Source organism: Nicotiana tabacum, chromosome 3 (genome assembly GCF_000715075.1).
Source record: "Nicotiana tabacum cultivar K326 chromosome 3, ASM71507v2, whole genome shotgun sequence".
NCBI classification, from domain to species: domain Eukaryota; kingdom Viridiplantae; phylum Streptophyta; class Magnoliopsida; order Solanales; family Solanaceae; genus Nicotiana; species Nicotiana tabacum.
Window position 1 is genome coordinate 208,628,793 of NC_134082.1, and position 13,655 is coordinate 208,642,447.

The 13,655-nt window shown below is 29.3% G+C and overlaps 1 protein-coding gene across 1 annotated transcript; it reads left to right on the forward strand.

Moving 5' to 3' along the window:
• The first annotated feature begins 675 nt into the window (after positions 1-675).
• Positions 676-2,170, forward strand: LOC142178929 (paired amphipathic helix protein Sin3-like 2). Its single transcript, XM_075248748.1, has 3 exons — positions 676-840; positions 1,920-2,018; positions 2,114-2,170. The coding sequence occupies exons 1-3, from the start codon at positions 676-678 to the stop codon at positions 2,168-2,170; spliced, it is 321 nt and encodes a 106-aa protein (XP_075104849.1).
• The last annotated feature ends 11,485 nt before the right edge of the window (positions 2,171-13,655 follow it).

Sequence of the window (13,655 nt, forward strand, 5' to 3'; positions counted from 1 at the left end):
TATATAATCTGAGTGGCTACTTATTGCTCTGGTTCTAACTTTAGATGTATAATTTTTCGTTTTACTTTTGGGTCAATCACAAGTGGTCTAGGCGGAGGAGGAGGTGGCAGCCGCAGCGCTGGAAGAGGTGGAGCTGCCGCGGCTAGTAATTGTGCACAAAAGGTGGAGTGTCAATTAATGATGCACTGTCTTATATAAAGGAAGTTAAGGACACATTTCAAGATCAAAGGGAGAAGTATGACATGTTCATTGCACTTACGAATGACTTTAAGAATCAAAGGTTTGCTACTTTGGCTACTGTCATCCTCATATATTAATCACATTTGGTAGCTTTTATTATGTAAGACTTAGAGCCCGTTTGGCCATAAAAAAAAATTTTACTTTTTTTTCGGAATCAGTGTTTGTCCATGAAATTTTCAAATTTCGATGAATTTCGGAATTTTTCGAAAATTTGAAAAACTCCATAAAACTGTTTTTCAAAAACTTCACTTCAAATCACTCACAAAATTCAAAAACATCTTCAAATTGCATTCATGTCCAAACACAACTCTAATTTTCAAAACTATTTTCACTTCAATTTTTTTTCACTTTTTTCGGAATTTTAATTCTTATGTTCAAACGCCCACTTAATTGCACGATTTTGATATTCCTGACAGAATTGATACTTGTGGTGTGATGGCAAGAGTGAAAGACTTGTTTAAAGGGCATCCTGATTTGATTCTTCGATTCAACAATTTCTTGCCCAAAGGCTATGAAATAAACCTCACTCAAGCAAATGAGGCTCCTCCAAATAGAAGCATTACGTTTGAAGAAGCTCTCCGCTTTGTGGCGAAAGTAAAGGTTACAATTCTCTTGCCTTCTGCTTTTTTATAATAAATGTCTGCCCTTTTATCGTTATTAGTCTCTATTCATGTATATCTCATGGTAATTAGTAGAAAATCGCATACAGAGATATAATTTTAAGCGTTCATTTTATAAAATCAATGTAAAGACTTTTAAAAAAAAAAAAGTGTTATTTAAAATGTTTCTTGTTTCTATCAGAGGCAGATGTAGCTCTTTCTAATTACTAATTAAAATACGTAGCTCCTTTAAAAGAGTGAAATTTAAAAATAGCCATATTTACAAGTGGTAATTGAAAAATAGCCACAACTTCAAAAGTAATCGAAATTTAGCCAATTTTCATGTAAAGATAATTTTGAACGAAAACACTGTTCAAAATTCGGAAAAATATTCCAGCATAATATACTGGAGTTCCAGTATATTTATATTATACTAGAACTCCAGTATATTATACTGAAAGTCCAGTATATTATACCGGAGTTCCAATATAATATAGTCCACCAATCTCCAATATATTATGCTAGAACTTTTCGTGTTGCAGTAAAATAGTGACTAATGTTCAATGACTTTGCAAACACCGACTATTTTTGTATTACAAGTCCGAAAACTGGCTAGCCCGTGCTATTTTGACTTTTATAAAATGTTTCTCTGAATCCATAATTTTTAATGCAATGAGTTCAATGGTAAAAACATAAAGATTGAACCCGTAAAATTAAAATTTTGGATCTGTCTTTTTTCTAATGCAAACTTAGAGTATTGGACTAAAAACTTCAAAACTTTAAAAAGAGATTTACTGCTTTTGTTTCACCCGGAATAAAGTTTTGATTAATTAAAAAAGTTTTTTTTTTTTTTAATTAGAAAAAAGTATTACATTCCTAGAGTTACCGGAAAACTGAGGTTCTTTAATTAATTAAATATGTTAAACGATGGATAAAAGTAATTAATGAATTTTAAGAGTTAATTATTATTTCAATTTTATCCAACATAAAATTATGATTATAGATTAAAGTTTAAATCCTAACTATCAAAAAGAAGAAGAAAATAGAGGTGCTAACTTGCTGGATTATCACTTCATGCAGAAACGTTTCCAAAATAATAAACATGATTACCAATCCTTCCTAGACATCTTGAAGAGGTACAAAGAGGAGCACACGAGCATAAACAATGTGTACGATGAGGTGATTAAACATTTTAAATTGGATACACATAAATATTACAGATGATTTTTGTTTTAGTTTGTTACTAAAGTATTTCTATTTTTATGTGTACGTAGGTTGCCACACTTTTCATTGACCATTCAGATTTGCTTGATGAGTTCACGGCGGCTTAATACATCGGGGGCCTAAAGCCAAATATTATTTAGAGGTCTCAAGTCTTTTTTTATATTTAAGAATCATATATATTTTTATGTAAAGTTTATTTTTCCTAACTTGTTTGAGATGCAAAGTGATTAATAATTTTTTTTTAAAATCAATTTCTTTTAATAATTCTTTATTAATTGACAATCCAGTCAATCTATTTAATCTTTTTTTTGAAGCATTGTTTTAAAAAGCTCCATGTTGAGATTTTGTTAATGTTTCAATCCCTCTTTCTCTTCTTCTTCTTCTTTTTTAATTATGTGATTAAGTAATGTCATTGATATTTTCTAGTTGACAAATTTAAATCTAAAGTAGTATATAATATAAAACCAACACCTATGTTAGGTAAAACTAACTACTGTCAAGTTAAAAGAAAAAGATAATAGACAAAGAAAACAATAAAGGATGATCTAAAGGCTGAATTACTTGGTATTAAAATAAAATTTCATTGCTCTAATGCTTAACACCTTGAAAATGAGTGAAAAAGCATGTGCAATTTAATCTATTCAATGTTTTTTGAGTTATTTTTGAGAGAATAGACAGTTTAATATGGAAAAATAAGAATGTACAAAGTATAAATTTTGATATGAGACTGAAGAAAAAAAGAAAAGTATATTAATGATAAAATGTAAATTATTAGTTGATTACTATTTAATCACTTTTTATATAATGATCTTATATTTTTTATTTTAAAATATTCATTATTACTAGACTTAGTGTACGTATGTTGTGTGTATCTCTCGTATTAAGGAGAATAAACTTTAAAAATAACATAAATATTATTCAAAAATATGTTATCGTTATACAAAAGTATTATAGGAGCAACGTTTGATTGAAAGGTAAACGATCATTCAAAACTTTACAGGAACAATTGGGTACGTACATTGCGTGCATATTAATAGTTATTATTAAATTTGTGTCTGATATATTACCAATAATTAAAAGCTCTTTACACACATTTTACTTATTTTATGAGAGCTAATGCTTGGTCGTAACTTTCACATTATATTAATAAAACAAAAAGGACTGCTAAACATAAAAAGTGTTCGACACTTTTCTAAAGTTGTACCATATAGAGAGCAGTTATTAAAAAGCAAATTCATGCTCCTTTGTCAATATTTATTAGACTTAAAAAAATTAAAAAATTAAAAATTAAAAATTATGGAGTAAACGATATTGCATTAGAAGTTGTGTTTTTCCGCAATTGTGATTTTTGTGTGAATTGGTGAAAGTAATTTTTATGTTAAAAAACAAAATTATATCAATTATATAAATCCTAGAACGCGCCTCACGAGCACCCAAAATATGTGATACCCAATGACTTGGCTGAAGTAGAGTACGAACTATTAGTGGATATTTTTCATTTTTAGCTAGTATTGTTTATCTTTTACAAAACTATTTTGTTACATAATTCAATTAAGAAATAGTTTGCACAATATATTTAATATAATGATTTTACATATAGCTTAAACGGAAAAAGCCTAAAAATATCACTCAACAAACATAAATGGCATATCTATGTCATCTGTTAAAAGATCGTCTTATTCATGCCACTAACGTTATACTTTTGGCCTATTTATGTCATTGCTACTAGCAGTTCCAATTTTGATTTTTAAATAATAAGAATTAATTTTTCGACCCCACCTTTGCCACGTGTCTTTATATTACTGGTTCTTCTTTACTTGACCCTACATTTCTTTTAATCCTAATTATGTATAATTAACCATGCCCAACCCAATAAAATCCAACCATCTTTTAACCCAACCCCTAATTCCTTGTCACGGCCCAAAATCTAACTAATCGTGGGTGGAAGTGCACGGTTGACCACTAATAACACATGTATTTACTTTTAAGCCACTGTTTAAAATGTCTTTAGTCTTTAACCACTGCTTTAACAAACTTTAACTGTCCGGACGAAAATACCCTTCTGCTCATGTCCTTAACTTTCAGGACTTCAGAACTACATGTCCTTAACTTTTGAACTTGGAACTCTAAGTTCAGGACTACATGTCCTTAACTTTTGAACTTGTAACTCTAAGTTCAGGACTACATGTCCTTAACTTTTGAACTTGGAACTCTAAGTTCAGGACTTTAAGGCTACATGTCCTTAACTTTTGAACTTGGAACTCAAACTTCAAGACCAAGCGAGGTCCTTAACTTTGATTTCCAACTGTAAGTTAAGGACTGCCTATCCTTAACTTTTGAACTTGTAACTGTAAGTTAAGGACTGCCTGTCATTAACTTTTGAACTTGTGTCCTTAACTATTGAACTTAACTTTAGGACTTCACGACTACATTTCCTTAACTTTTGAACTTGAAACTCTAAGTTCAGGACCATGTCCTTAACTTTTGAATTTAACTTTAGGACTTCAGGACTACATGTCCTTAACTTCTGGGAAGGAATTGCATTTCCTGTTTACTCATCACTCTTTTTCTTATTTTCACAACGATTGCTTTTGTAATCGTTCCCTTATGTTCTTCATGCTTGTTTAGCTTATCAACAAGAACTATAACCAAAGACATTTAACATTCAGTAGCATTAATAGAAGTTCGTACCATTTGGTGCTCTCGTTGACCTTCCTTACCAATGGGTGAAGGTGAGGTTCCGAATACACGATTGCGTACCTTAGATGCGGAAATGAAACAATATAAATACACTGCATTTCCGTTTGGGAAAAGAGATAGAAGAAAGGGTAACACAGTCTTTTCATATTAATTTTAATAGACTAGTGGCTACTATTGCTAAGCATTAAAAATGTTGGATAAAAAGTAAATACCAGCTTAAACAGTGGCTACCCCACGCCATTTCTACCTAATCGTGATGGCACCTAACTCAACCCGCTAGGTAAACCAATTAACAACTATCCAATTTAATGAAATTTTTTTGGACAAATAAATGATAAAATAACTTAACCTTAATACTTTTTCCAAGGATTGATAGTACAAATCATGAGCTTTTCTAGGATTTGGATTTTTTCAAACTGAATTGAAATAAACACAACATTGGTTTCAAATAAATACAAATTACTGGACACAGATCTTATCGGGTCGTGATAAGGAACTCAATTAGGGGTTGGGTTAAAAGATGATTGGATTTTATCGGGTTGGGCATGGTTAATTTTACATGATCAGGGTTAAAAGAAATGTAGGGTCAAGTAAAGAAGAACCAGTAATATAAAGACACATGGTAAAGGTGGAGTCCAAAAAATAATTCTTATTATTTAAAAATCAGAAAAAATGGAACTATTAGTCAACAATGACATAAATAGGCCAAAAGTATAACGTTAGTGGCATAAATAGGCCAAAAATATAACGTTAGTGGCATGGATAGGGCGACTTTTTAACGGATGGCATAGATAGACCATTTATGTTAGTTGAGTGGTATTTTTAGGCCTTTTCCGTAGTTTAAATAAGAAAGTTCCTGGTATGATTGCATATGATCATTAACCGAATTAAGTATGATAACTTGACCAAAAAAAGATAAATTTCTTTTTTTATATTAATTCAAATTTAAAAACTTTATCTATAAATTCAAAATTATTCTTTAATTCAAATTCAGTTATATATATATAAATTCAAATTTACATACATACATATATATATATATATATATATATATATATATATATATATATATATATATATATATATATATATATATATATATATATATATATATATATATATATATATATATATATATATATATATATATATATATATATATATATATATATATATATATATATATATATATATATATATATATATATATATATTTAATATATACTAGCGGAGCCCGGGCCCAACATAAAGAAAGCTATCTTTTTTATTAGGGAAATTACCAGCTATGTCCATTTATTGGTAGCTCATTATAAAAATTGACCAATTGATAATATATTACTAATATTAGCCAAATTAGCCAAAATGTTATTTGTAGCAAAAAAAATATTAAATTTTTGCTTTGTTTTGAGTGGGTGTTATTAGAATAAATTGAGCACAACTTAAGGAGCTTGAATCTCAGTTTTGGGATGATTTGGTGAAGTTTTGAGGTGGTTTGAATTGAAAATTCGGTAAAAAATGAACATGAAAAAAATGATATGTGTATCACATTATGTATCATTTATGTATCACATATGTATCATATTTGTATCTATTATGTATCACATGTATATCCATGTATACATGTGTGTGAGATACACATGTGATACATGTGTCACAGAAGACTTTTTTGAACTCGATTTAATTACGAATTTTAATATAAAACCAGTCCAAATCACCTCCAATCTTCCTCAAATTTTGTATATTAACTTATCTATATATTTTCAATAAATTTCAACTATGCCCATTGAAAATTGGAATATTGTATATATTTTTTGTATTTCATCACCTTATTTGCTGCCTCATCCATAAAATTTCCTTTCCGCCTTGTATCTAGTGCTGATAATCACGCTTAAAAATATGGAAGGTAAGTTTTGCATGTGATTCTTTGAGAGAAAGTACCCTATTATAAGATTTTTCAATTTTTGTTGGCTAGTTTTGGTAAGTCTATGATTAATGGCTAGATGTTGGTAAGTTGAGATTTATTTGGGACATGTATGTAAGTTTCACTTTTTATTATACATTATGTTACTCTCTCCGTTCCAAAATAAGTAATCTTTTAGCCTTTTTTTGTGGTCTAAAATAAGTGATTTTTCCAGATTTCAAGAATGAATTAGTTATTTTTTCCCTACATTGCTCTTGGAGTAAATAATGTTGGAGCATGTGTTAGGAGTATTTATGTGAAGATATAGTAAATTATTTTGGGTGAACACATTTAATGTGGATAAAACTATTAAGTACCACTATAACTTACATAGTATAAAAGTAGAGAATTTCTTTTTCTAATTTCATGGCAAACTTGTAAGGATATACTATCAGATATATTAAAACCAAATAGCTAGAGTCTTAGTAATTAATGGCACCAAATTTCCTAACAAAATCAAATGCATTCTCATTTTAGATTCTTTTTGCTGACTATATATATTTGTTCTGATAACTATTTATGAGTGCAATATAAATTTGTAAAGATAGTTCACAAGAAAAATTGAGTCAACAATGCTAAAAGTTACTCTATTAAGTGGGACCTAATGGCTTAGTGATGTGAATGACGCGTGTTATAGAATAAACTAAAATACCAGGATTTTTCAGTCATTTCACTTTGACCGGAAGCTCCTCTCGATTCTCCTTTATTAATAGTAGTAATATAGATTTCTAGTTATTAGATTTTTCATACATTTTTTTTTTCTTTTATCTTATTTTTTATATCTTTTTTTTTTACAAAAAATTAATTTATTTTTATATAAAAGGATGGGTTTAAATAGAAATTGTCTACATAAGAACTTTATTTATATTTTTAGTCTTTAGTTGAAATTCTTCCATATTTTTCTTTTGGATTTATCTAATCAACCTAAATAAGTGCTTGTCTTACCACTTAAATTAAAAAATTGAAGAATGTGTAATTTATACATAATCCATATATAATATATGTATAATCGTGTATTGCCAGTGTATCATCTATGAACATTAGTTATATAAACAATAAACCTGGCCAGATATTTATATAAATATTCCATAAGATTTTGATTTCTTGATTTTGTCCATGATATGACTTCTATTATAATAATTTAAAAATTCTACTAAAATTCAAAAATATCTTATCCTTTTATTTTTTAAGCTACATTATATTTTTTAAGTTGCATTATATTTTAAAAAATAATCCCATTTTGAAATAATTTATTTACATTTAAAAAATATATATATATTTCATGTCATACCAGTTATATGGAATAATTTTTTTCCACAGGCGCAGTAGCATTTAAATAATAGTTTAAATAAGAAAGTTCCTGGTATGATTGCATATGATCATTAACCGAATTAAGTATGATAACTTGACCAAAAAAAGATAAATTTCTTTTTTTATATTAATTCAAATTTAAAAACTTTATCTATAAATTCAAAATTATTTTTTAATTCAAATTCAGTTATATATATATATATATATATATATATATATATATATATATAATACTATTTGCATTTATTAGCTTGCCACTTGGCTTAACCATAATGCAATTATATATGGTAATTTTCTTGCTTTAATATATATATAAATAAGAATTTAAAATGCATGCCTAGACTACGCATATCCGATTTTGAATACAAAATATATATTACCATATATATATAAGTAGAAATATTTGCTTTTGAATTCCTAAATATCAGGACAATTCAAAAAAGGAAAGATTTAATAACCAAAATTTTAGTTGATTTACTATCCCAAAAATTAACAAAATAATTAAATTATAATTTTGTTCAATATATATATTATTTTTAAAGGATAAAAAAGCGAACGACATTTCGCTAAGAGGTGTAAGGTTCACTAAATTCTTGCCAGATTCTTCAGCTATTTCCATGCATAGGCAACGCATCAATCAGTTAACCTTCATCCTTAGGGGTCGTTTGGTTGGAATACATCTTTTACCGGTATAAGTTATGTTGGGATAAGTTATGCTGAGATTAGTTATGTTGGGATTATTGTTTATTCACTGTTTGGTATGTTGTATTAAGAATGACAATTGCATAATTTCTAAGAAAGTATAAGTTATACCGGTGCTAATTACCCCATCCTCTATAAGATATAAGTTATCCTGGTGTTAAAATTAACACCGGAATAACTTATATCCGGTTTGCTAACCAAACAGAATATTAAGGTGGTATTAAATTTTTAAATCACCCCTATACCTTCTTATACCTTATAACAAAAGACCCCTAAAAGTTATCCGGTATTAACTAATAATGCAAATCAAACATAAACATAAGATAAAGTTAATCCCAAACTTTATCCCGAAATTATTATCCTTATCGGATACTTAGAGAGGGAGCTCCTGTGAAGAGTTAGGGGTCGTTTGGTAGGAGGTATTAGAAAAAATAATGCAAGCATTAGCTCTATGCATTACTAATATCTTGTTTGGTACCTTTTTCAACTTGTATTAGTTATACATCATACTTGGCATTATCCTATGCATAAGTAATGCATAGAAAACCATGGCATTAGTAATACCAAGGCTTTAATGCATGCATTAGCATGGTTAAAGACAAAATTGTCCTTAAAGTCCCTTAAAGCTAGAGAATATGGAAGACATTTTTGTAAGCAACTATTTTTTAAAAAAATTATGCAATGCATTATAATTTTAATACACCACACCAAACAATAGATAAGAAATAATATTTGCATAACTAATGTTTGCTTTACTAATACATGCATTACTAATACACATTATTCCGCAATATTCTTATACACCCTACCAAACGACCCCTTAGTTCGTTATGAGTTCTACGTGGTGTAATCATGGGTTCCATCTCCAGTTTCATGATTACTTGAGATAGGTTGATGTTTTCAAATAAAAATTTTCTCAAGAAATCCTTGGAATATTTTGTTACCTGCTTGGAGTTCTTTGTCCCATTTTAAATGCATAGAGATATGATTTTATTAGCATTACATATTAAACTCATGGTTTACTTGAATCACATCATTTTCCTTTTTGCAAATGATCAAGTAAATCGGCGTTCCTTCTTTTAATATTTTTATTTAAAATTCAGAACTATTCAGAAATTGAATTGAGGAAAAGGGCTGAAAGATTTGAGTGGTTTGAAGAAGACAAGAGTTTTGGAGAAGATATAGCATAAGAGGGGAGATAAATTGAAATATATGAAAGTTAAAACAGTAAAAACTTATCCGATTAAAACAGTAAAAACTTATCCGTCGTCCCAGATTATATTAAATTATTATGGTTAAGTGACTTAATGAGATAAAATTATATGTTAATTAACATGGTAAGTTGAGAAAATTGTATGAGAAAACACTTTTTTACCAAGTTAAAACTAATATATGTATGCACTTACCTATTTTAGTTGGATGTTGATTTTAACCATAGTAATATAAATTAACAAGTAAATTAATACACGCTACAAAAGATATGCATGGATAGAAGGAAAGAAGCTTACGAATATCCAACAATATATATCGTCACGTTACAAGGTATATTTACACATCATTTTCTTCGTAGTTCTCCAACGTTAGAGAGAAGAAGAAAAGAAAAAGGTATTAAAAACAATAAAGAAGAATGATAACTTCTATTGATCCAATATAAATATAGATTAATTCCTCTTCTCGTTATTAGAGAATAAGATTCTTATTTATTTGTAAAACTTGTTTTTCTTTGCAGCATGAGGCGATTAACCGTCGATGTACATGGTAATACTCAACTTAAGCGACCATTTGGTTCTTCCCATGGAGAATCGTAAGCTCTTTTTCTTTTCTTTTGTTCACTTTCTCTGTCTTCAGTGATATTTATATACCTAATCAGTTGTTTTGATTTGTTGAATTCTTTGTAATTGTAAGTACTACTAGATGGGGCATGGCCTGTGCCAGCACAGACCCAACATTTGGATTTTGAAGCGGTTGTTGCTTTTTTACAGCTAATTCCGGTAGTCAATTGATTATTTAGTCAATGATGTATACATACCTATGCTAGAAGTGCAGAAAATACGAAGTAGCACAGGCGCGATTTTGCATTTTTAAGCTTGATGTCATAAATATATTTATCCTATTTTCGGTAAAGTATATCAATTCCTGTGTTGTTTTAGAATCGGATAACCTGCAACGAAGTCTCGATAAACAGTTGGCATGGCATGTGACATAAAATGGAAAACTCTTATATTTTGTTGTCAAAGAAATGCTCCTCAAAATAAGCATCTTGCAAAGCCCCTATTAGGACATCTAAGGCTACTGGATTCCTACATAGTTTAGAAGGAAAAAAAAATCTTCACAAAAGAGATAAGTTGGGAATAATATAAAAGACTTATTGTGGTGTTTTATCATAAACTGCATCATTTGATTTGTTCTGTCAAAAACCTATGAGCACTGAAATCACCAATTTTTTCCAGCTGTCTATTGCTTACAGCAATGCAAAACAGCAAAGCATATGTTCCAAAACCAATACTCACAATCATACCAAGGACCAATACACTCCTTTTGCTTTTCTTTTCGACCTTTCTCTTAAAGTATTTTAGATTTCATCTTCTCTGATGCTTGCAACACCTTATACATCCGTCTTCTCTTTGCTATTTACGTCCAATCTTTTTTTTTTCTTTGTTTCACTCATGGATTCAGCTTGCAAATTTCATTGGAACTACAAGATGAGAATCCATCACTGAAAAATCTGGACAACATCTCATTGGGTATGCCTGCAACAATCTCTGCAAGTTAAACTCCAATTCGAAAACCAGATTCATTAGCAGAAATAACAGTGTCAATGACTAAATCCGTCATACTTCATAGTTCATACAATTATATTAAATTCCATCATAATCCTACAAGTCAAACCCACAAATAGAAAATGTCTCATGTATAGATATTACACAAGCAAAAAAGGCACTACTACGGTCTCTTAGTTGAGAAAACAACCAATTCAGTAAAAAACAAATTATAACACATAGGGTTACCAAACCAAAGCTCACTGAATCACTTTGATCTTCAAACAAATCAATCTTATATAAGTCCAAAACTGATGCTTTTCTCTCTCAATAAGCAAGTTAATATCTTTTTACGCACTAATCAGAGATAGACCAACAGATTTCAGCAGTATCAACCAAAATATTCAGTATGACAAAATACCAATGGCATAACAATGCTTCTAGCTATTGAGAAAATTAATGAAATCTAGCATTAGTTCTATATTATTTATATTCAAAGATCTACGTTTTACACCAAAAGTATGAAAAAAGAGTCCGATGTTTCAAATGTTGAACTGAAGTTTTGCTATCTTTAAAGTATCTTTTGTTTCTCTCCTTTCTCAAACAGATTAATCTTTCTCAAATATTAGCTATCAAGTGTTTGCTTCTTGGCATATACATTATGATTAAGAATTTTTCTTTTAGTTCAGACCTTTCCTGGAAAGTCATATAGTTTTTCCTAAAGAAAATAACTCAAATTAGAAAATAGCCATCTATAGTTTTAATATAACATATGTAATTACTTAAATAGGCAGAGAAAATATGATCAACATTCTGACCTAAAGCAACAGAATTCCAGCCTGACTGGAATTAAAATATTATCTATTTTTTTATGAAAGTAAAATACTTATCTAAAGTTTATATTTTCAACTGTGTTGGTTCTTAGTGAAAATAGTAGTCCATACAGAAATCAATATGGATATCCACAAGAAAAATTATTTTCTGTACAACATGGGCATAATATGAAACTTTTCTATACAAAAATATGAGCAAAAGAGGACATAAGAATATTATGTGCCTCTAGAATTGTTTAGTCCTACCACAGTTAACTATTATAAAAAATAATATCCATTGTTTGTAATTTCAAGTACAACATACGCACATCCTCAACATTCGCTATCAATAACTTGCTATATTGTCCAACTTAGCAGCCAACCTTTGTCATTAAAAAAAATCAGCTTAGGAGAAGACTATATACCACTAAAATAGCTTCCGAAAATAAATAAACACCAACCAACTATGAAAGTATATATTTGCAGGTGAATATATGGAATTGATAGAAGTACTATGATATAATTAATTATGCATTTAGTAGGCATTAAGAAAGTAAAAGAAGTAGTATATTAGAAACTTGGAAGACTCCGCTTGAATCTTCTTCTCACTACGGAGAGAATTTGATAGATGGCAATCCATTTTCGCATTTATCTCCCAAAGAAGGCTACAAAGTGTTATTAACTTATCTGGAACTTACTAATCGTTTAAGTGCAATATTTTCTTAGTCATTTATATGGTAGATCCACATAGATAAAAAGGTGACGGAAACATGACATAGGCTAAAACAAACGATCTACAGTATTCTACGACACAGAAGATATATACTCATGAATTCTTATAAGCACATAAGAAAAAGATATCTAGCTTAATATTGCACAACAGACTGAAGCTCAACGGTTATTGACTTGACCTGTGCTCTCCCTCCGTCCAAGCAATATGTTCCTTTGGCGGCGCTCCAGATCTGAACTTGTAGATTTACCTCCGTCATTTCAATATTTAAGTTGCCTGAATTCACTCTAAAACTCTGATAAGCATCATATTCTTTACTTAAGTAGCATATATTAAGTTTTTATCTTTTTGTTAACTTACTTAATTTTTATCACTCTGTTATAACTTTTATTGAAGGAGGATATAAAGATTTATGTCGTTGACTTTTGAAAGTTTGTACTTGTATCATGAGCTGGTATTGGTTTAATTATCCATATGTCGTTGACTGTTATTTTTTGTGTTTGAATATTCCTTCTATATAGACTTGAGGCTATAACTGTTACGTCAAGGACTTCTTTTTCTATGCGGGAACTATTGAAAAAGAAGAATGGTGCAGAAATATGCATAAGCGGCTAAAAA

Bases quoted from the DNA above. Each gene is read 5' to 3' on its own strand.
- LOC142178929 (XM_075248748.1), top strand. From the start codon at position 676: ATGGCAAGAGTGAAAGACTTGTTTAAAGGGCATCCTGATTTGATTCTT. The intron at 841-1,919 runs GTTACAATTCTC...CACTTCATGCAG, and splicing joins GCTTTGTGGCGAAAGTAAAG to AAACGTTTCCAAAATAATAA. The intron at 2,019-2,113 runs GTGATTAAACAT...ATGTGTACGTAG, and splicing joins TAAACAATGTGTACGATGAG to GTTGCCACACTTTTCATTGA.